This window comes from Gopherus flavomarginatus, chromosome 2, assembly GCF_025201925.1.
Source record: "Gopherus flavomarginatus isolate rGopFla2 chromosome 2, rGopFla2.mat.asm, whole genome shotgun sequence".
NCBI lineage: Eukaryota > Metazoa > Chordata > Testudines > Testudinidae > Gopherus > Gopherus flavomarginatus.
In genome coordinates, this window is record NC_066618.1 from 301,481,329 (window position 1) to 301,500,573 (window position 19,245).

Here is a 19,245-nt window from a genome sequence, read left to right on the forward strand (position 1 = left end):
GGCCCCTGTTTGGGGGGGGGCTCTGGGCCCTCTGAGCGGGCTGGCCCCTGTTGGGAGGAGCTCTGGGCCCCTCTGAGCGGCCTGGCCCCTGTTTGGGGGGGGGCTCTGGGCCCCCTGAGCGGGCTGGCCCCTGTTGGGAGGAGCTCTGGGTCCCCCTGAGCGGCCTGGCCCCTGTTTGGGGGGAGCTCTGGGCCCCCCTGAGCGGCCTGGCCCCTGTTGGGGGGAGCTCCGGGGCCCCGCTGTGCGAGGTGCTCTGACCTCTCTCTGGCTCTGCTCTGCAGGCCCTGGAGGACGAACGTCTGCAGAATTTCCAGCAGCTGCTGCAGCTGGAGGAGAAGGTGCTGGTGCCCAACCAGGAGGCCATGGAGTGCCGGATCTGCTACCTGCCCATGGCACCGGGGGACGGGGTGCTGCTCCGGGAGTGTCTGCACAACTTCTGCAGGTATGGCTGCCCAGCTTGCACCCCCAAGCCACAGCGTGTCAGCACTGCGAGGCAGAGCCTGCTGCAGAGCAGGGGGATGGAGCCCCCCCGGGTGTCCATTCCCTGGTCCCTCCATGCAGTGCTCGGACTCCATTCCTGAGGCCCAGGTGCTGGCACTGTGCTGGAAACCTGGGACTGAGCCAGGGTTTCGGCCCTCATGGGGCTGCGGGGGCTGAGAGCTCAGGCCGTGGGGCCGCAGCTGCCGGGTTAAGGGAGGGCTTCCCTGGGGTGACTGCCCCTGTCCCCACAGAGACTGCCTGCGGCAGGTGATCAGCTACAGCCAGGAACCCCAGGTGTCCTGCCCCTTCCGCGACAACACCTACGCCTGCAGCAGCAAGCTCCAGGAACGGGAGGTCCGGGCGGTGAGTCCCTGCAGTGGGCAGTGGGGCTCCAGCTCCCAAGAGCTGGCCTGCAGGCCCGAGCGGGTGCGTGGGTGGCTGTGGGGCAGGGATCTGGGCTTATTCCATAGGACCAGCCCCGGGGCTCAGGGTGAGGCACAGCAGGAGACAGGGGGAGTGGGGTAAATGTTATCAGACAGATGCCTGGGCCCCCAGGGAGCCAGGGACCTGCTGGGATGCTCTGACCCACCATCAGATCCCAGAGGCTTGGCCCCCTTCTCCTGTCCCCCTTTGGATCTTGGGGACCTGCACACCCTGTGGTGAACGTAAGCCAGTGCGGGCTGGTATGGTGTACTGAACCAGACGGCTTCCTCAGGCTGGCGCTTTAAAGGGCCGGGGGCTCCGGCAGCCGGGCCCAAGTGGCGATTTAAAGAGCCCAGGGTCCTGCCACTGCGGGGAGCCCTGCCGCCTACCCTGGGGCTCCAGCAGCCGGGCTCCTGCCGCCCTTTAAAGTGCCGCCCAAGCCTGGCTGCTGGAGCCCTGGGGTAGGCGGCAGGGCTCCGGCGGCCATTTAAGGGGCCCAGAGCTCTGCTGTGGTAGTGGCAGCCAGAGATCCAGGGCTCCTAGCCGCCTCTGCAGCTGGGAGCTCTGGGGGTGATTTAAAGGTCCCACCCCTTCTGGTTGAGGCCACGCCCCCGCTCACGGCTCCGACATACTACTAAGTCCATTAAGTTACGTTCACCCCTGTGCACACTTAAGCCAGGCCAACACCTCCTCAGACAGCCCCTGCCCCATAGCTACCCTCTGTCAGGGCAGAGCTTCCAGAAGGGGGCCCTGCAGTCTATCCCTGTCCCTGGGGCGGGCGTGACCTCCCCGGGGCTCTGTGCCCACAGCTGGTGTCAGTAGAGGAATACAAGCGGTTCCTGGAGCGGGGCCTGGTGGCGGCGGAGAGACGCACCCAGAACAGCTATCACTGCAAAACCCCGGACTGCAAGGGCTGGTGCATCTACGAGGACACGGTCAATGAGTTCCGCTGCCCCATCTGCTGGGGCCTGAACTGCCTGCTCTGCAAGGTGAGCCCCGGGGGCCCTGCGGGGGAGGCCGGGGGTGGGGGCAGGAAGCACTGCTCTCCGGTGAGGACAGACGTGGGGCTCCGCAGCACGGCCCTGCCTGCTGCTGCTGCTTTCCCTTGGAGACTACAGCGCGCAATGCTCCAGCAGCCAGGCCCTGCGGAGCAGGAGGGAGCAATGCATGCTGGGAGTGTCATTTCTGTAGGCTGCAGCTCTGCAGCAGGGATTTCAAGGCCAGTAGGGACCATTGTGATCCTCTAGTGACCTCCTGCCTTGCACAGATCCCTCACCAAAGGCTCTTAAGCAAAGTTGTCATGGGATAAGAGGAAGGTCCTCTCATGGATTGGTAACTGGTTAAAAGACAGGAAACAAAGGGTAGGAATAAATGGTCAGTTTTCAGAATGGAGAGAGGTCAATAGTGGTGCCTCTATTGGACCCCCAGGGGTCTGTACTGGGTCCAGTCCTAGTTAACATATTCATAAATGATCTGGAAAAAGGGGTAAACAGTAAGGTGGCAACATTTGCAGGTGATACAAAACTACTCAGAATAGTTAAGTCCAAAGCAGAAAAGAGCTAGAAAAGTATTTCTCAAAACTGGGTGACTGGGCAACAAAATGGCAGATTAAATTTTATGTTGATAAATGCAAAGCAATGCACATTGGAAAACATAATCCCAACTGTACATATAAAATGATAGGGTCTGAATTAGCTGTTACCACTCAAGAAAGATCTTGGAGTCACTGTGGAGAGTTCTCTGAAAACATCCACTCTGTGTGCAGCGGCAGTCAAAAAGCGAACAGAATGTTGGGAATCATTAAGAAAGGGATAGATAAGACAGAAAATATCATATTGCCTCTATATAAATCCATGGTCGCCCTCATCTTGAATACTGTGTGCAGATGTGGTCATCCCATCGCAAAAAAGTTTTATTGGACTTGGAAAAGTTTCAGAAAAGGGCAACAGCTTGGAAAAGAGATGACTAAGGGGAGATGTGATAGAGGTCTGTAAAATCATGACTAGCGTGGAGAAAATAAATAAGAAGGTGTGATTTACCTGTTCATATAACACAAGAACTAGGGGTCACCCAGTGAAAGTAACGGGCAGGTTTAAAACAAACCAAAGGCAGTATTTCTTCACACAACGCACAGTCAGCCTGTGGAACTCCTTGCCAGAGGATGTTGTGAAGGCCAAGACACTAACAGGGCTTCCCTTACCATGCCAGCCAGCAACTCCTGCCCCGATGCACCAAGTAAGGGGCTGAGCTCCTGAGCCAGGTTGTACAGTCAGCATACCCCCCCCCTTGTCAGTTCACAGAATCTCAGGGTTGGAAGGGATCCAGGAGGTATCTAGTCCAACCCACTGCTCAAAGCAGGCCCAGTCCCCAGACAGATGTTTGCCCTAGATCCCTAAATGGCCCCCTCAAGGATTGAATTCACAATCCTGGGTTTAGCAGGCCAGTGCTCAAACCACTGAGCTAGCCCTCCCCTGGGCTTGAAGAAGGAACTAGGTAAGTTCTTGGAGGACAGGTCCATTAATGGCTGTTAGCCAGGATGGGCAGGAATGGTGTCCCTAGGCCGTTTGCCAGAAGCTGAGAATGGGCGACAGGGGATGGATCACTTGATGATTCCCTGTTCTGTTCATTCCCTCTGGGGCACCTGGCACTGGCCACTGTGGGCAGACAGGATACTGGGCTGGATGGACCTTTGGTCTGACCCAGTCCGGCCGTTCTTAAGTTCTTGAAACAGTGGGGGCAGGACGGGGAGTGGAGGGAGATTGGAGCAGTGGGGGCAGCATAGGGGATAGGGAGGGGGATGGGGCCTAGAGCAGTGGGGGTGGGATGGGGGGAGGGAAGCAGCACACAGGGCCTGGAGCAGCATGGGGGCAGGACAGAGGAAAGGAGCAGGAGGCCTGGAGCAGTGGGGGAAGTGCAGGGAAGGGGAGAGGCCCCTGGAACAGCGGAGGCAGGGGAAGGGACAGGAGGCCCAGAGCAGTGGGGGCAGGACCGAGGGAAGGGGTGGGGGGCCCAGGGCAGTGGGGCTGGGCAGAAAGAGGGAGGTGCTGACCAGGCTCAGGCCCAGGCTGGCGGCAGTGGGCGTCAGGGAACGTTGCTTCTTGCCAAAGACCAGACCAGCCCCACGGCAGCTGTTCTGTAGTGCTGGCACTGAGGGGCACGTTACTGTCCTGTGCCATGTGTGTGACTTGCCCGCCCGGTGCCCTGAGGGCCGTGGTGCTGCAGTGGTAGGTCGACGGTTCCCAGCTAGTTATCGTCCAGCCCGGCTCTTATCGCAGGACTAAGCAGGAGGGGAAAGCCGGCCAGTGCTGGGAGGCGGCCGGCAGCTCCCCTGGCTCCAGCCTGGGAGGGGGTAAGTGGAGGTGCCAGCTGGCTGGGGGGAGAGATGGGCATGGCTGTGGGCATTAGCAGTTGGCATTTCAGCCTGAATATCTGCCCCCGGCTGGCAGAGGAGTGGAAAAGGCAAAAGCCAGATGAAAAGACAGGCCTGGAGGGTTTCTCCTTCAGCGCTTAGCTGAGCAGTTGGCTGCAGCGATCATTCGCCATTTGGTCCGTTCCTGGGCGGCTGCAAGGGCTTGATGGGCCGAGTCCAGCGTCAGAACAGACTTGCTGCGCCCCCGTCACAGGTCAGCCTCTGGGCTGCCTCCACCCCTCGACTGGAGGAATTTTATCCCGGCTGTTACGAGCCGCCTGGAGAACGGTGTTCGCCAGAACAGCTTGTGCCATTCTTGCAACAGGTCTGAAAAGGCACCGTCTCTAGACCATGGCCCTAGGGGTCTGTAGCCAGAGCGACCGTAAATATCCCCGTTATGTCTGTTGAAGCAGGCTCCAGCTTTTGCTCTTTGGGTTCAATTCCTCCCACTCACTCGGAAGTTCTGCGCCAGCTTGGCATCGCTGTGTCTGCTATGGGCCTCTTGCATGACAACCACGTTCAGGATCTAGTCGAGCTGTACCCCCTCCATACGGCTGTGAAACCGGGACACTGTGCCACTCCGACTGGGCAAAGCCAGGGGCTTCCCACGCAACACGCCAGCGCCGTCTGTTGGGCAGAAAGTGCCATGACTTGATTCCTAACGCAGAGGGGTTTGTGATCTCAGGATTCTGGGCCCATCAGGGAGCCACAGGCTCTGTGCTATGCCCTGCTTGGGAACAGTCCCTTGGAGGCACCCTTCAGTGTGATGGGGTCCCCCAGCAGGTCCCACTCATCCCAGGGGGGATGCAGTCTTACCACCTCCTGGACTGAGCCCCTGGGGGGCTCCAGCACTGCTGCATCACGCAGGGAGCGCTGGCCTGCAAGTCCCACTGACAGACCCTGGGAGCGATGTGTCTGCTCTGCAGGGACGGGTTCACCAGCCAGGGTTTACTAGTCAGCTGGGACAGGGCCTGGGCCGGCCTTCGCTCGGCACTGAGAACCGAAGGTACAAGCATCGTCCATCTGCCGAGCCGGAGCGATCAGCCAGCCAAGCTGGAGTGGCTGCGTCCCTCTCCGACCTCTTCAGTCTGTCCCAGGAGAGCCCCCGGGCTTCATCCGCTGCTGCTCACGGCTTGTCCTTTGGCCTCAAGCTGGGGTCTCCGCCCCACGTCCCTGCTGAGCGGTGGGGGATGCCGCCTTCCTCTGAGTCATTGGTTGTGGGGGCTTCCTAGTCTCTCTGGGGGATTCTGCATTGAGATGGGGTCGCTTCCAGCAGGTCCAGTTCCTGGCCCAGCCAGCCAGGCAGGCACCACCCCTACCCTGTGTTCTGTGCTGCCCCCCACAAGCAGCCATAACCCTCTTCCTCCACGGGGGGGCCATGCAGAGGGAAACCGAAGCGCCCACCGGCATCATAAAATGATACAACAGGGGCTGTCAGGATGTGGGGGCGGGAGGCTGGCAGAGTTTGTTCTGGGGCAGGGGCCAGCATGGGAAGAGGTGACCGGGGGTCTGGGGAGGGACTGAGGTGTAGGTGCTGGGGAAGGCTGGAGCAGACCCCAGGGCTGCAGCATGTGGCAGGGGGCGAGTCAGTCACTTAATATCAAAGCCCTGGGGCCTGCCCTGTGGCTGGGAGAGCTCTGTACCCCCTGCCGGGGCCCCGGAGACTGAGAGGGGATTGGCCCTTGCCCTGGGGTTAAAGCCCAGCCACCTCTCACCCCAAGCACCACAGCCAGGGGCTCTTGGCACAGTGCCAGGCAGCTGGGCGCTGCCCTGTGGGGCTCCCAACCGGCCCAGTGCCTTCTGCCCAGCAGCTGAGTGCTGCCACTCTCACCCCCCAGGCCATCCACGAGGGGCAGGACTGCTGCCAGTACCAGGACACCCTGCAGCTCCAGGCCCAGAACGACGCTGCCGCCCGGCAGACCAGCGACATGCTGCAGGTGAGAGCAGGGCGTGGGGCCCAACACCTAGAGGCTGCCTGGCTCTGGCATGGATTTGCTGTATGGTCTTGTGCCCTGCCTGGAAAACAGGGCTAGCAGTTCCCAGCCCCATTCCCAGCCCTGGGCTCCCTATAGCCCCTGCCGTCCCAGCCCTGGGCAACCCCCTCCCCCAGCTCTGCTAGCCCAACCCTGGGCAACCCCCCCCCCAGGTCTGCCACACACCCCCCATTGATCCCAATCCACAGCCCCTGCTAGCCCAGCCCTGGGCAACCCCGTCCCAACCCACAGCCCCTGCTAGCCCAGCCCTGGGCAACCCCTCCCCAGCTCTGCCACCCTCCCATCCCAACCCACACCCCAGAGTCCTGACCCACAGCCCCTGGTAGCAGGCTCCTTTCTGCAGGTCTCCTTGGTTCTATGCAGGTTCCCAGGCTCATGCCTGGCTCAGGGCTGTCTGGCCTGGCAGTGCAGTGAGGGTTGGGCCTTTGCTAGCAGCGGCTCTGGGGTTCCCAAGATGGGTGCATGTCTCCCCTAACGAGCGGCTGCCTCCCCCCCCCAGACACTGGTGCAGATGGGCGAGGCCATGCACTGCCCCGTATGCCGGATCATCGTGCAGAAGAAGGACGGCTGCGACTGGATCCGCTGCACCGTCTGCCAGACGGAGATCTGCTGGGTGACCAAAGGGCCACGCTGGGGGCCTGCGGTGAGTGATCACAGCACAGGCAGCCCTGGGGCTCCTGAGCAACCTGCCTCAGCCTCTGTGCTGTGCACCCCCACAGCTCATGGGGGGCAAGGGGGAACTGGGCCATAGTTGTGCAAGGAGCAGGCTCCTGTGCCAGGCTGTGCGGCTGCCCCTCCCCCTGGCTCCAGAGGGAGATTTCCCCTCCTGTGAGCTCCGCTAACCTGCCCCGGCTGCTAGAAGATGGAGCGTGGGCAGGAGGGGAGCAGCCCGTGAGCCAGGCATAACAAGGAGTGTCCCCCTCAGCTGGATGGAGCCCAGGTTCATGCACACGCAGAAACAGCAGCCTCCCCTCCGACACTGTCCCCGGCCCTGGGGGCTAGAGGGGAGCAGCTGGCTCAGGCTCCTCTCACCTTTGGATGCAGCCCCCCCATGGAGAGGTGGGAAGATGCTGCAGCTAGGGGCCAGTGTCTGTTGTCTGCCCCCCCAACACGTTCTCCTCCCCTCCAGGGCCCTGGTGACACCAGTGGAGGATGTCGCTGTAACGTCAATGGGCAGAGGTGCCACCCGCACTGCCAGAACTGCCACTGAGTGCGCTCCCTGCCCCCAGCACAGGTCAGGCAGGGGCCTTGCTCCTGGGGGAGCTTCCAGCCCTGGCCAGCTGTGTGCAGTGCCTTGTGGGGGCTCCCCCCTCCCCCCCAAGTCTGGCCCAGGGCCTTCTTCCTGCTGGGCCATAGGCTGGGCCTGTGTTTGGCATCGGGCGCCATTAGTGCTGCTGGGGCAATAGCGGTAATGCTGCTGGTGCAGAGAGCTCCTCACCACCTGAAATGTAACTGGGGCCTTGCCGTCACTTGCCCTGTCCCCCATCCTGTGGCTGTTGAGTGCCTGCCCCAACACAGGGAGCTCCCCGTAACTACCGGGACGGGGGGAGGGCTGTTATAGAGGACAGCTGTTCCCACCTGCCTTGGGGCCCAGGAGAGCTGAACACTTGTCCCTTACTGTCATGTACAGGGGCAGAGACACCTCAGCCTGCCCCCCTGTGCCCAGCACAGCACAGGCAGCTGCTCCTCAGGCTGAGCTGCTGGGGGCAGCCTGGCACTGCCCAGCTCACGGCCAGACTCCTGAAGGCTTTACCTCCTGAGGGCGGGCATGGGCTGCCAGAGCTGGTGCCAGGCCTGCTCTCGCGCAGGAAGCAGCCCCCGGGCTCTGCACAGTGCAGGGGGGAGAAAAGGCAGTTTCTACCAAAAGGCCCCAGCTGGGCCCTCTGTGCCTTTGGGCAGCTCCAGCTGTGAACGGTGCCACCCTCAGTCACCAGGGCAGGGCGGAGACCAGAAATCCAGCAGCTGGCTGGACAGTGCTGCTCCCAGGCCAGTTAGCCCCCCTCCACCGCAACACACCCGTTGGAGGCACCGGGGCAGCAGCTGGCCCCTGCTGCCCATGCCATAGGGCACTGCAGAGCCTGCCATGCTAGAGGCAGTGGCTAAGAGCTGGGGCAACTGACCTGCCCTACCCCCACTGCAAGGGGAGGGGGCACTGAGGACCCCAGCCAGGCCTTTGGGCAGTGCCCCTCCCTGAAGCATGCTGGGAAGAGGAAGGGGGCTGCTCTCCATGAAGTCTGAGGGAGGGAGTGGGGCACTTCCCCACTGCCATGTGGGGGGTCAGGGAGCAGCCTCTACTGGCCACCTCCCTCAATAGGGTGAGTGCTGGGTCCCTCGCTGGCCCCCCCACAACTCAGACCGCCACAGCTGGGGGAACAGAAGCGTTAAATAAATGCCACCATTACACACAGGCCTTCCCCTCTGGCTGTATTGGGTTCCCCCCGGGCAGGGGAAGGGGAGGGCTCTGTGGGCAGGGCCTAGACCGACACACCACACCACACTTTCCCGCTGAAGATTGAAGGTTTATTTCTGCCCCTCAGCTTGCGCGTACAGACAGCAGCTGCCCCCCCTTCCCAGAGTCCGTTCCCAGGCCTAGCAGCTGCGTCCAAGGGAGAGGACATTAAATAGGAGTAACGCGTCATGAGGAGTGGGCTGCCCCCGTCTGTCCGTCCAGCTGTACATACATTCCTGTCCTGGGAGGGGTCGTGCGGTGGCCGGGTGGCCAAGGCCCGCGGGCCAGCATGCTGGATCCAGTGCTTACTTGGGGGGCCGGTACGCGATTTTCCTGCTCTTTAGTACAGACCACTTGTGGCGCTTCAGGTAGTAGATGAGGGGTGTCAGGAGGCCAATCATCATCAGCATCTGGGAAGGGAAGAGAAGGAGTTAGGCCCTGCCCTGCTTCCAAGCACCTTCCCCCAGCAGCGCATGGACCTGACCCGCTGGCCAGGGTGTGGGCCGGCAGTCCAGGGCACTCCACCAGCCCCAGGCCCCCCAAAGAGGAGCCCCTGTCCTCAGCGCCACGGAGGGCAGGCACTGACCTTCATTCCCATGCGCTTGCGGTGATCGTGCTCTGGCTCCGCTGCCCACCTCAGGAACGTGCACACGTCTTTCGCTATCTGGGACATGGTGGCTGGGGTCCCTGGGAGAGAGCAGAGTCAATGGGCGTCACGGGCTGCCAAGAGCAGGGTGGGGCTGGCCTGGCTGGACAGGGCCCCCCGGGACAGGAGCCCTGCAGCAGACTGGGGGTGTGGGGAGGAGCTCCTCTTACCATCCTCGAACTCCAGGATCTCGTTGTAGATGGGGGGCGCCATGGTGATGGCCTGCCCCGGGAAGTAGGGGTTGTAGTGCAGCTCTTCCCTGATGACCACCCCAGGGGGCGGGTCGCAGTAGCCGGTGAGGAGGGAGAACACGTAGTCCTCACCCCCGTGCCTGAAAGACAAGGCCAGGTGAGATCACCGTCCCCAGGGCAGAGGAGCCAGGCTGTGCGGCTGCCCTGCCCCTAGGGTGACCAGACATCCTGATTTTATTGGGACCGTCCCGATATTTGCTTGTTTGTCCATGTCCCAACTGCACGGAGCAGTGCAGTGGGTTCGGGGGCAGCATGGAGCGGGCAGGGCCTGGGTGGGCAGCGCGGCCCAGGAGCGGGGTTGCCGCAGACACGCAGTGGAGAAAGGCTGCAGGGGCGAGACTTGTCCCAGGCGGGGCGGCCGGCGGACAGGGGCGAGGAGCCTGTTGGAGTCCCCTGAACCAGTAAACTTTCCTGTCGCTGCCGGGGAGCCCGGCACCTCTCCTGCTCGGCTGCACTCCAGCTGGGAAGGAGCCGTTGGAGCACAGCCAAGCGGGAGAGGCACCGGGCGGCTCCACGGGGAGGGCAGTGCACACGGCCGGGGCGCTGTGTGCGATCCCGCGGCGCGACCCCTGTGAAACTGCTTTTTTTTTTGCTCCGCCCCCCTTGATATTTCATCCCTGTGATCTGGTCACCCTACCTGGCCCCCAGGCCGGGGCGATGGGCCCCTGTGGAATCCCCTGACAGTCGCTGACACCCCGAGATGGGGGAGGAAGCAGGAGGGGCTGGAAGGAGCCTCCGATTCTCCTGCCAGCTGGCCGGGGTGGGGGGTGCGCTAGGCCTCAGTGGGTGTGCTCAGGGCCAGCAGGACAGAGCACCCACCTGGACTCAGCTTGTCCCCAGCTGCATCTGCACACGGGAGCCGCAGCAGCTCCAGTCAGTCCCAGCATGCACTGCTCCAGCACATCTGGGAGACCTGGCACAGCAGGCCAGGCGCTGCAGATACCAGCTGCTCAGCCGCAGCCCCGGGCTCCTGGCCCCACCCGAGGGGATACTGGAGGGAGCCTCACCTGGCGCTGATGATGTAGCTCAGGTCTGGGGGCAGCGCCCCGTTGTTGGCTGCTCGTGCCGCCTCATGGTTGGGGTAGGGCTTGGGGAAGTAATCGGAGAGCTTGCCTGGGCGCGTGAACATCTCGCCGTTCTCGTCTGGGCCATCGACCACCTCCGCCTGGCACAAGAGAGCACTGAGCCCCCATGTCCTGCAGAGACCACTGAGCCGGGGCCCAGGGCCCCCCACATCCCACAGAGAGCTCTGAGCCAGGCCCAGGGCCCCCCACATCCCACAGAGAGCTCTGAGCCAGGCCCAGGAGCCCCCCACATCCCACAGAAAGCTCTGAGCCGGGCCCCCCCCCGGCATCCCACAGAGAGCTCTGAGCCCCCCACATCCCACAGAAAGCTCTGAGCCGGGCCCAGGGCCCCCCGTGCCCATCAGGCTGCAGAGACCGAGCACCAGGCTGGGCCCCCTGTGCCTCAGACACAGAGCACTGGGCTGGGCCCAGGCAGCCCATGACTGGCAGGAGCCAGCTCCCCATCACCCAGGCCCTTCCCTCCTCAGCCAGGGCCTGGGAGGGCACTCATGGTAGCGAGTCCAGCTCTTCCCCCCACTTCCAGCAGGAGCCAGCTGCCAGAGCTGGGGTGGTGATCCCCACGCCAGTCAGTCTCACCTCCTCGGCCAGGGCCTTGGCTTCAGCCTCGGTGTGGGAGACGCCGATGAGATTGCGGAAGGCCAGATAGTCCATGCTGTGGCAGGCGGCACACACCTGCTTGTACACCTGGTAGCCGCGCCGGATGCTGGGAAGAGGGAGGTGGCCGTGAGCCCCTCTGCTCCCCATGGCTCTTGAGTGGGAGGGGGCTGGAGGAGCAGAGCCAGGCCCCAAGCCCCCAGCATTCCCTGGGGGAACCTGCCCATCAGCCAAGGGCCAGCGAGAACCAGGAGTTGTGGGGCTGAGCTGTCACCCCTGGGATGCAGCTTCAGATCCCCTGCAGGGAGCTGGCAGTTCACCCCAGGCTCCCCAGGTCAACCCACGCCCCCTCACCTACCTGCTGTGATCTAGGGAGGCCAGCAGGCCGTTGTGGCTCCAGGCGTAGCTGGGAGGGTGCAGCTGCAGGTCGCTGGCACTCACAGCCGTGTGGAGAGCCAGGGCCAGCCCAGCGCCACCGGCAGCCAGCACGCCCAACGCAGACAGCGCCACCTTCCTGCCACGGGACATGCCCGACAGCGACGACATGCTGGCCTGGAACACAGACAAGAGTCGCTCAGCCTGCCAGCTCCAGCATGGGCACCCGCCTCTGCGCCCCCAGCCACACTCCCCAGAGTCCACACCGGCACGGTGGCTGGTGCTGCCCAGAGGGACCCAGTTCAAGCCTGTGAAACCTTCCCCTGCTCCAGGAGAGGAGGGTAGGGGAGCAGGCAGCCTGCGGGTGCATGGGATGCAACACGCCTCCAAGCACAGCATGGCCTGCTCAGCCCTGGGTGCAAGGAGCCACTGGCCTGCTCCCACCCGAGCAGAAGGAAGCAGAGTCCCCCTTCCACACAGATTGGGAAGGGTCCAGCTGGGTCAGGAGCAAGGAGCTGAAATTTCAGGTGTCTTAGCGACAGCCCCTAGCTGGGGCCGTGGAGTATTGCGCCGTAGCGGTAGGGGTGGGAAGAAGCAGGTGGGTGGGCTGTGGCTCTCCAGAGCTCCCTGCCAGATGGATTCTGTTTAAGCCAGCCAGCCAGCCCCAGGCACATGGACTGAGTCCGGGCCTCTCACGCCACCCCTCACTAGACACAGAGATGGGGGTCTCTGGGTTATGGGACACTGGGACCAGCAACTTCCCCTCTTCTCTACAAGGGGAGCAGCAGCAGGCAGGACTATGGAAAGCCCAGGCCCAATAGCCCTCAAGGGAGCTGAGCCATGTGCGTCCATGGTGGGAGTGAGCAGGGGGCACAGAGCTCCCACAGCAGGGCAGGACAGTAACCAGGCCCAGCCCCACAGCATCTCCTGGGCAGCGTCACAGAGTGCAGCCTCCACACGGGTGAGGCATGAGCAGCAGGGGAGTGGGACTGAAATAGGACAGGCTCAGCTCAGCCACGCTGCCTCTCACGATGCATGTGCCACATTCACCGGGGTGGCTCGATTGTCTATAACCACGACACCACGCTCCACGCCAGATCTGGAGCAGACCCCACCGTTCCTGATTTGTTAGGTTAGAAAATTGTGAATGGTACATTTATTTACAAGGTTAAATTTGTACTGTGATTTGGATCAAGCTCTATTTGGATAGAATTTGGAATTTAATTAAAATGTACAAAACAGTATTTTTAATCTTTTTATTAGTTTAAATAAAACTACCTTGAGTGCAGTGGACATCTTGATCAATTGTTTGCCTTATGTATGTGTTGTATTTAAAACTAACTCAGGTGTTAAACAAAGGATGTATTTATCTGTAGTTAATTAATTGAACTGATGCATGTGGTGACCGGAAACAGTCAAAAAGAACAGGAGTCCTTGCGGCACCTTACAGACTAACAAATGTATTTGTTAGTCTCTAAGGTGCCACAAGGACTCCTGTTCTTTTTGCGGATACAGACTAACACGGCTGCTACTCTGAAATCAGAAACAGTCAAAATTTTAGAGCTAGTAGATCTCATCTTCTCTCATCTTGTTTTTATTCGTAGATTGGAAGAGGGAAATAGTTTTCCTGCTTTTTCAGCTCTCAATTGGTTTCTTACCTTTGAATGAACTAGTCACTGAACTAAACTAGAGGAATAGACTGAAATTAAGACAATATTCTCTCTGCACCTGCAAAACAGGCTGCTGCTGTCAAAAGCAGATTTAGCACTTCAACAAACTCTGGTTTCCAGTGCTTAGCCAGAGCCTCCGCCAGTTCAGTGGTTTGACTTTCCTTTTAATAGATTACAGCAGGGGTAGGCAACGTATGGCACAGGTGCCGAAGGTGGCACGCAGGCTGGTTTTCAGTGGCACTCACACTGCCTGGATCCTGGCTAATAGTCCGGGGGGCTCTGCATTTTATTTAATTTTAAATGAAGTTTCTTAAAACATTTTTAAAACCTTATTTACTTTACATACAACAGTTTAGTTATATGTTACAGACTTATAGAAAGAGACCTTCTAAGAACGTTAAAATGTATTACTGGCATGTGAAACCTTAAATTAGAGCGAATGAAGGAAGATTCGGCACAGCACTTCTGAAAGGTTACCGACCCCTGGATTACAGTAAGTTTAGGTCTCAACTTAGATTGTCAATTTCAAATTTAATGTTAAATAGATTTTTTAAAACAAGTGTATTTAATTTAAATTAAAAAATCCATTGTTTGTCATCATGGATGGTTACCCACCCTGACTGCAGGCCAGTAGACACAGGCAGAGAGGCCAGTGCTGGGAGTGTCACATGGTCCCATCTCAGCAAGTGCCACTAAGCTCCGGGGCAGCCGCTGCTGTTTGACTGCGGCACCTTGTCACCAACAGGGCAAGAGAAGCAGCCATGCCAGCACAAGGAACAACAAAGCAGAGCCCAGCCCCACTCAGCCCACCTCACAGCCTGCTGCAGCCACGCTCAGCACAGCAATGCCTGCTGCTGTGCAGCACACGCCAATCCCACTGCAAGAAGCACTGATCTGAGCATGGGACTGGGAGCCAGGAACACCCAAGCAAGTCATGGCCTCTCCCCATGCCCCTGCTTCACTGAGTTTAAGGCCTTCGCTACTTTCGCACTCAGGGGTGTAAAAAACACCCCTCTGCGCGCTGCAAGATACAGCGCTGTAAAGCACCAGTGTAAACAGTGCCCCAGCGCTGGGAGCGCGGCTCCCAGCACTGCAAGCTACACCCGTAGAGGATGTGGAGTACGTGCAGCGCTGGGAGAGCTCTCTCCCAGCGCTGGCGCCGCGACCACACTCGCACTTCAAAGCGCTCCCACGGCAGCGCTGTACAGCTGCAAGTGTCGCCATACCCTATGACCGGAAGGGATTCAGTCTGATCCCCTGCATAGCACAGGCCAGGGAATCCCACCCATATTGGGCCCAGTAAACTGATTGGCTGATGCGTCCTGAAAGGCAGCTAGCATGGATTAGTTGGGGTTGGTCCTGCTTTGAGCAGGGGGCAAGACTAGATACCTCCTGAGGTCCCTTCCACCCCCGATATTCTATGATTCTATGGACGTGAAGACTTAAAGGTAGGTGGAGACCCTGTATGTCCCTGGGGAGTCTGTCCCAGTGGTTCACCACCCTCACTGCTAAACATCTGTGCCTAGTTTCTCATCTGTGTCTTGCTCCAGCTTCCAGACACAACCCTACTAGATCAAAGAGCATGTTAGCACCTGCTTTTTCCTGTGACAGTCCTTACACGCTGATCAAATCACCTCTCATTCTTCCGTAAACTAAACAGATTGAGCTCTTAAGGCATTTTCTCCAGTCCGGGAATCATTTTTGTGGCTCTTTTCTCTCTAATTTTTCAACATCCTTTTTACATGTGGATGCAGCGTCCCAGTGTCCGTCTCAGCAATACCGTAACTAGAGGTAAAATCAACTCCCCACTCCTACTCCCCATTTATACATCAGCAGATCACATTAGCTTTCTGGCACAGCAGCCTTCCGTTGAGTTGCTCATCCCCTATGATTCCTAGATCTTTCCCAAAGGCACGGCTGTCCAGGATACAATCCCCCAGCCTGTAGGTCAGGCCTACACTGCTGGTTCCTAAATGTGTAACTGTCCATTTGGTTGCATTTTGTTTGAATGGGCCCAGCTTACCAAGCGAGCCAGATCTCTGTACAACTGGCCTGTCCTCAGCACTATTTACTCTGCCAACCCTGTGTCAGGCACAACTTTTATTAGCAGTGATCTTATTACTCCTGCAGGTCCTTGAGGAGAGTTGAATAGCATCAGGCCAGCACTGATCCCTGCGGACCACCAGACACCCCCATTTAAGGATGGCTCGCCCACTCGCAACGACTTTCTCAGATCTCTCACTTAGCCTGCTGTTAGTTCATTTAACATAAGAACGGCCAGACAGGGTCAGACCAAAGGTCCATCCAGCCCTGTGTCCTGTCTGCCGCCAGTGGCCAATGCCAGGTGCCCCAGAGGGAATGAACAGAACAGGGAATCATCAAGTGATCCATCCCCTGTCGCCCATTCCCAGCTTCTGGCAAACAGAGGCTAGGGACACCCAGAGCATAGGGTTTCATCTGTGACCATCTTGGACAATAGCCATTGATGGACCTGTCCTCCAGGAACCTCTCATTCTTTTTTGAATCCAGTTAGTCTTTTGGCCTCCACAACAACCCAAGCAATGAGTTCTACTGGTTGACTGCAATGTGTGAACAAATACTTCCTTTTGTTTTGAGCCTGCTGGTTATTAATTTCATTGGGTGATCGCTAATTATTGTGTTATATGAAGTGGTAAATAGCACTTCCTTATTCATGTTCTCTGCACCATTCGTGATTGTATAGCCCTCGATCATATCCCCCTAGTTGTCTCCTTTCTAACTTTTTTAATCCCTGTCTTTTTAATCTCTCCTCATACAGAAGCTGTTCTATATGCTAATCATTGTGTTGCCTTTCTCTGTACGTTTTGAGGACACGTATTCTGATACCACAGTGCTAGTTTATCAGACTGCTGTATGCTACGTAGCCAAAACGCTTACAAAAATCCAAGTATTACAGCTATGCAGTTACCTTCATCAAACTTGCAATCTCAACCTATCTTGCTTCACAAAGAGAAGTTTAAGGGATGACTTGATCAGTCTATAAATACCTATATGGGGAACAAATATTTAATAATGGGCTCTTCAATCTAGCAGAGGAAGATCTAACAGAGGCGGGCAAACTACAGCCCACGGACCACATCCAGCCTGTGGGACCCTCCTGCCCAGCCCTTGAGTTCTTGGCCGGAGAGGCTAGCCAGGGCCAGCACTTCCATTGAGGCGAACTAGGCAATTGTCTAGGGCACCAGGATTTTCGGGGGGTGGCATTTTGCTGGGGGGGGGGCAGCAGGCCGCTCCGGTGGAGCTGCCGCAGTCGTGCCTGCGGACGGTCAGCTGGTCCTGCGCGGCTCGGTGGACCTCCCGCAGGCACGGTTGCGGCAGCTCCACTGGAGCCGCGGACCAACGGACCCTCCGCAGAAATGGCTGCGCCAGCTCCACCGGAGCTGCAGGAGCGGCACGTGGGGTGGCAAAATGGCCATGAACCTAAGGTGCGAAAAACTCTAGCGCCGGTCCTGAGGCTAGCCTGCGGCCCCTCCTCTGCTATCCCTCGCCTTGCTGCAGCCTCAGCTTGCCATGCCACCAGTGCTCTGGGCGGTGAGGCTGCGAGAGCTGCCAGCCTGCCCCGGTGCTCTAGATTGCACAGTGGTGTGGCTGGCTCTGGCCGGCTGGCATGGCTGCCAATCCTGGTGCTCTGAGCGGCATGGTAAGGGGGTAGGGGGCTGGATATGGGGCAGAGGGTTCCGGGGAGCAGTCAGGTGATGGAGTGGTTGGATAGGCATGGGAGTCCTGGGGGCCGGTCAGGGGGCGGGGGTATGGATAGGGGTCAGGGCAGTCAGGGGGATTGGACAGGGGGTGGGGTCCCAGAGGGCAGTTATGGGGTGGGGGTCCCAGGAGGGAGCGGTCAGGGGGTAAGCAGCAGGGGGGGCTGGATGAGTCAAGGGTTCTGAGGGGGGCAGTCAGGGGTTGGGAAGTGGGAGGAGGCAGAAAGGGGGCAGGGACTAGGGTATTTGGGGAGGCACAGCCCTCCCTACCCAGCCCTCCATACAGATTCGGAACCCCCATGTGGCCCTCAGGCCAAAAAGTTTGCCCACCCCGATCTAACATGATCCAGTCACTGGAAGCTGGTGCTAGACAAATTCTGACAGGAAATAAAGTGTAAATTTTTAACAGGAAGGGTAATTAACCACTGGAACCATTTCCCAAGGGTTGTGGTGGATTCTTCACCACTGGTGATTTTTAAATCATAAGTGGCTTTTTTTTTTAAACTTCTGCTCTAGGAATGATCTTGGGGCAGGTGTCTGGCCCGTATTACACAGGCAGTCAGACCAGATGATCACAACGATCCTTTCGGACCTTGGAATCTATTAAAAGAATAAACCCAGGTTTAATTAGACCCAATTTCTAATAACACCATGTTGACTGGTGGTGTCTCTGCAGCTTGAGGTCTTCAAACCATTTTTGAGGATTTCAATAACTCGGTCCTGGGATAGGGGTTGTATAAAATTGGATGGGTGGGGTTCTGTGGCCTGCCTTGTGCAGGAGGTCAGACTAGATGATCAGATTGGTCCCTTCTGACCTATGAGTCTATGAGAGTCTATGAGACTGTAAGATGGAAGCGATGACCCTGACACACGTTAGCAGAGCGAGAAGGATTCATTCACAATTCCTCAGTGCTGGGAAGATTCAAAATGCCAAGTATTTGATGCCGCTCTCGCTAGGTGCGGAATAATACACAGGACGATGCCCGGCAACAGACGTGACTATCCCAGCTCCAGGGCAGCAGCACAGCGCTCCCTGGCGAGGCTCTGCAGAGCAGCCGGCGTTCGAAGGGAAGGGACGGGACGAGCCCAGCCTCGGTTCTGGACAGAGCTCGGAACTGCAGAGCTCCGCTGCGGGGAGATCTGCGGGGGCGGTGACAGGCGTGGCCAGGCGCCGCTGCGGAGCATCGCTGAGCGCCCCGCCGGGCCGGGCCGGGCCCCAGCCCCGGGTCTGGATGCGGAGCAGCCGCCCGTGCCGCGGAGCTGAGCCCGGCCCAGGCAGTCCCCGCCCGGCACTGACCCGGGCCCGGCGCGGAGCTGCCGAGACCCGCGGGCGCCGCGCCCCGGTGACCTTCAGGGCCGGGCAGGGCGCGGAGCCGGGGGGGGGGGGGGCGCGGAGCCGGGGGCGCGGCGCGACCGGCCGGGCTCACCTGGGGGGGCCGCAGGCGGGGCCCGGGGGGCGGCGGCAGCAGGGAGCCGCCCCGGGTCCGCAGCACCAGGCACCGCGCCGCCGACAGCGCCGCCATCTTGGACAGGAGCCGGGGTCCGCCTGCGTCCCGGGGTGCACCGCGCGGGGCGGGACTACGGAGGCCGACCAGGGAGGGGGTGGTGCTCGCAGGGGCCCTGGGCACATCTCATATCCGGTCCCAGGGGTCGCGACCCCGAGCCGGAAGTTCCGCCCCCACCGGAAACAACCAGTGCGCTGGGGGAGTGGGGTCATAGTCCTCCGGCTCTGGGCCACGCCCCCACCCCAGGGCTCTTCCTCTCCCGCCCCCAGACCCCCCCCCACACGGAGACCCTGGAGCTCCCCGCGGGCTGCCCCCTGGGGAGCATGGAGCTGGGGATCTCAACACCCCCCCATGCCCCTCGCATGCGCCCCCAGACCCCCCCTACACGGAGACCCTGGAGCTCCCCGCCAGGCGCCCCCGGCTCCTCCACGCTGGGCAGGGAGGGGAGATCCCCGGGGCTGCCCCCTGGGGAGCATGGAGCTGGGGATCTCAGTCCCCCCCATGCGCCCCCAAACCCCCCATACACGGAGACCCCAGCGCTCACCACCGGGCGCCCCCGGCTCCCCCACACTGGGCAGGGAGGGGAGATCCCCACTGGCTGCCCCTGGGGAGCACGGAGCCAGGGGT

At 59.9% G+C, this 19,245-nt stretch overlaps 2 protein-coding genes across 5 annotated transcripts in view; one reads left to right on the forward strand and one right to left on the reverse strand.

Moving 5' to 3' along the window:
• The window catches only part of SHARPIN (SHANK associated RH domain interactor), a 46,875-nt gene extending 39,173 nt beyond the window's left edge, over window positions 1-7,702 (forward strand). The window contains exons 9-14 of one of the 2 annotated variants that reach the window (XM_050939347.1): window positions 282-442; window positions 732-843; window positions 1,713-1,892; window positions 6,151-6,249; window positions 6,806-6,949; window positions 7,436-7,702. In XM_050939347.1, coding sequence (XP_050795304.1) covers window positions 282-442; window positions 732-843; window positions 1,713-1,892; window positions 6,151-6,249; window positions 6,806-6,949; window positions 7,436-7,516 — 777 coding nt within the window. In that variant the 3' untranslated portion in view covers window positions 7,517-7,702. Of the gene's footprint in view, window positions 1-281; window positions 443-731; window positions 844-1,712; window positions 1,893-6,150; window positions 6,250-6,805; window positions 6,950-7,435 lie in introns of those variants that run through there. The other variant, XM_050939348.1, reaches the window with a different exon arrangement.
• A 1,102-nt stretch (window positions 7,703-8,804) lies between these two features.
• Window positions 8,805-18,651, reverse strand: LOC127044487 (cytochrome c1, heme protein, mitochondrial). Of its 3 annotated transcripts, none has more exons than XM_050939457.1 (7): window positions 18,541-18,651; window positions 11,690-11,883; window positions 11,314-11,440; window positions 10,660-10,817; window positions 9,572-9,732; window positions 9,342-9,442; window positions 8,805-9,165 (listed from the first exon to the last, which is right to left on the reverse strand). In XM_050939457.1, the coding sequence occupies exons 1-7, from the start codon at window positions 18,634-18,636 to the stop codon at window positions 9,061-9,063; spliced, it is 942 nt and encodes a 313-aa protein (XP_050795414.1). In that variant the 5' UTR covers window positions 18,637-18,651; the 3' UTR covers window positions 8,805-9,060. The 3 variants fall into 3 exon arrangements, with proteins under 3 accessions (XP_050795414.1, XP_050795415.1, XP_050795413.1); XM_050939458.1 differs by lacking the exon at window positions 18,541-18,651 and adding an exon at window positions 17,986-18,114; XM_050939456.1 differs by lacking the exon at window positions 18,541-18,651 and having other exon boundaries at window positions 11,690-12,509.
• Between the last annotated feature and the right edge of the window lie 594 nt (window positions 18,652-19,245).

What these genes read in the sequence shown, in the direction of transcription:
- LOC127044487 (XM_050939456.1), bottom strand. Translation starts at nt 12,105, where the DNA reads ATGCTGTGCTTGGAGGCGTGTTGCATCCCATGCACCCGCAGGCTGCCT. An exon ending in CCAAGGCCCTGGCCGAGGAG is followed by an intron (nt 10,818 to 11,313) that starts GTGAGACTGACT and finishes CTCTTGTGCCAG; the next exon opens with GCGGAGGTGGTCGATGGCCC. An exon ending in AGCTACATCATCAGCGCCAG is followed by an intron (nt 9,733 to 10,659) that starts GTGAGGCTCCCT and finishes CTTGTCTTTCAG; the next exon opens with GCACGGGGGTGAGGACTACG.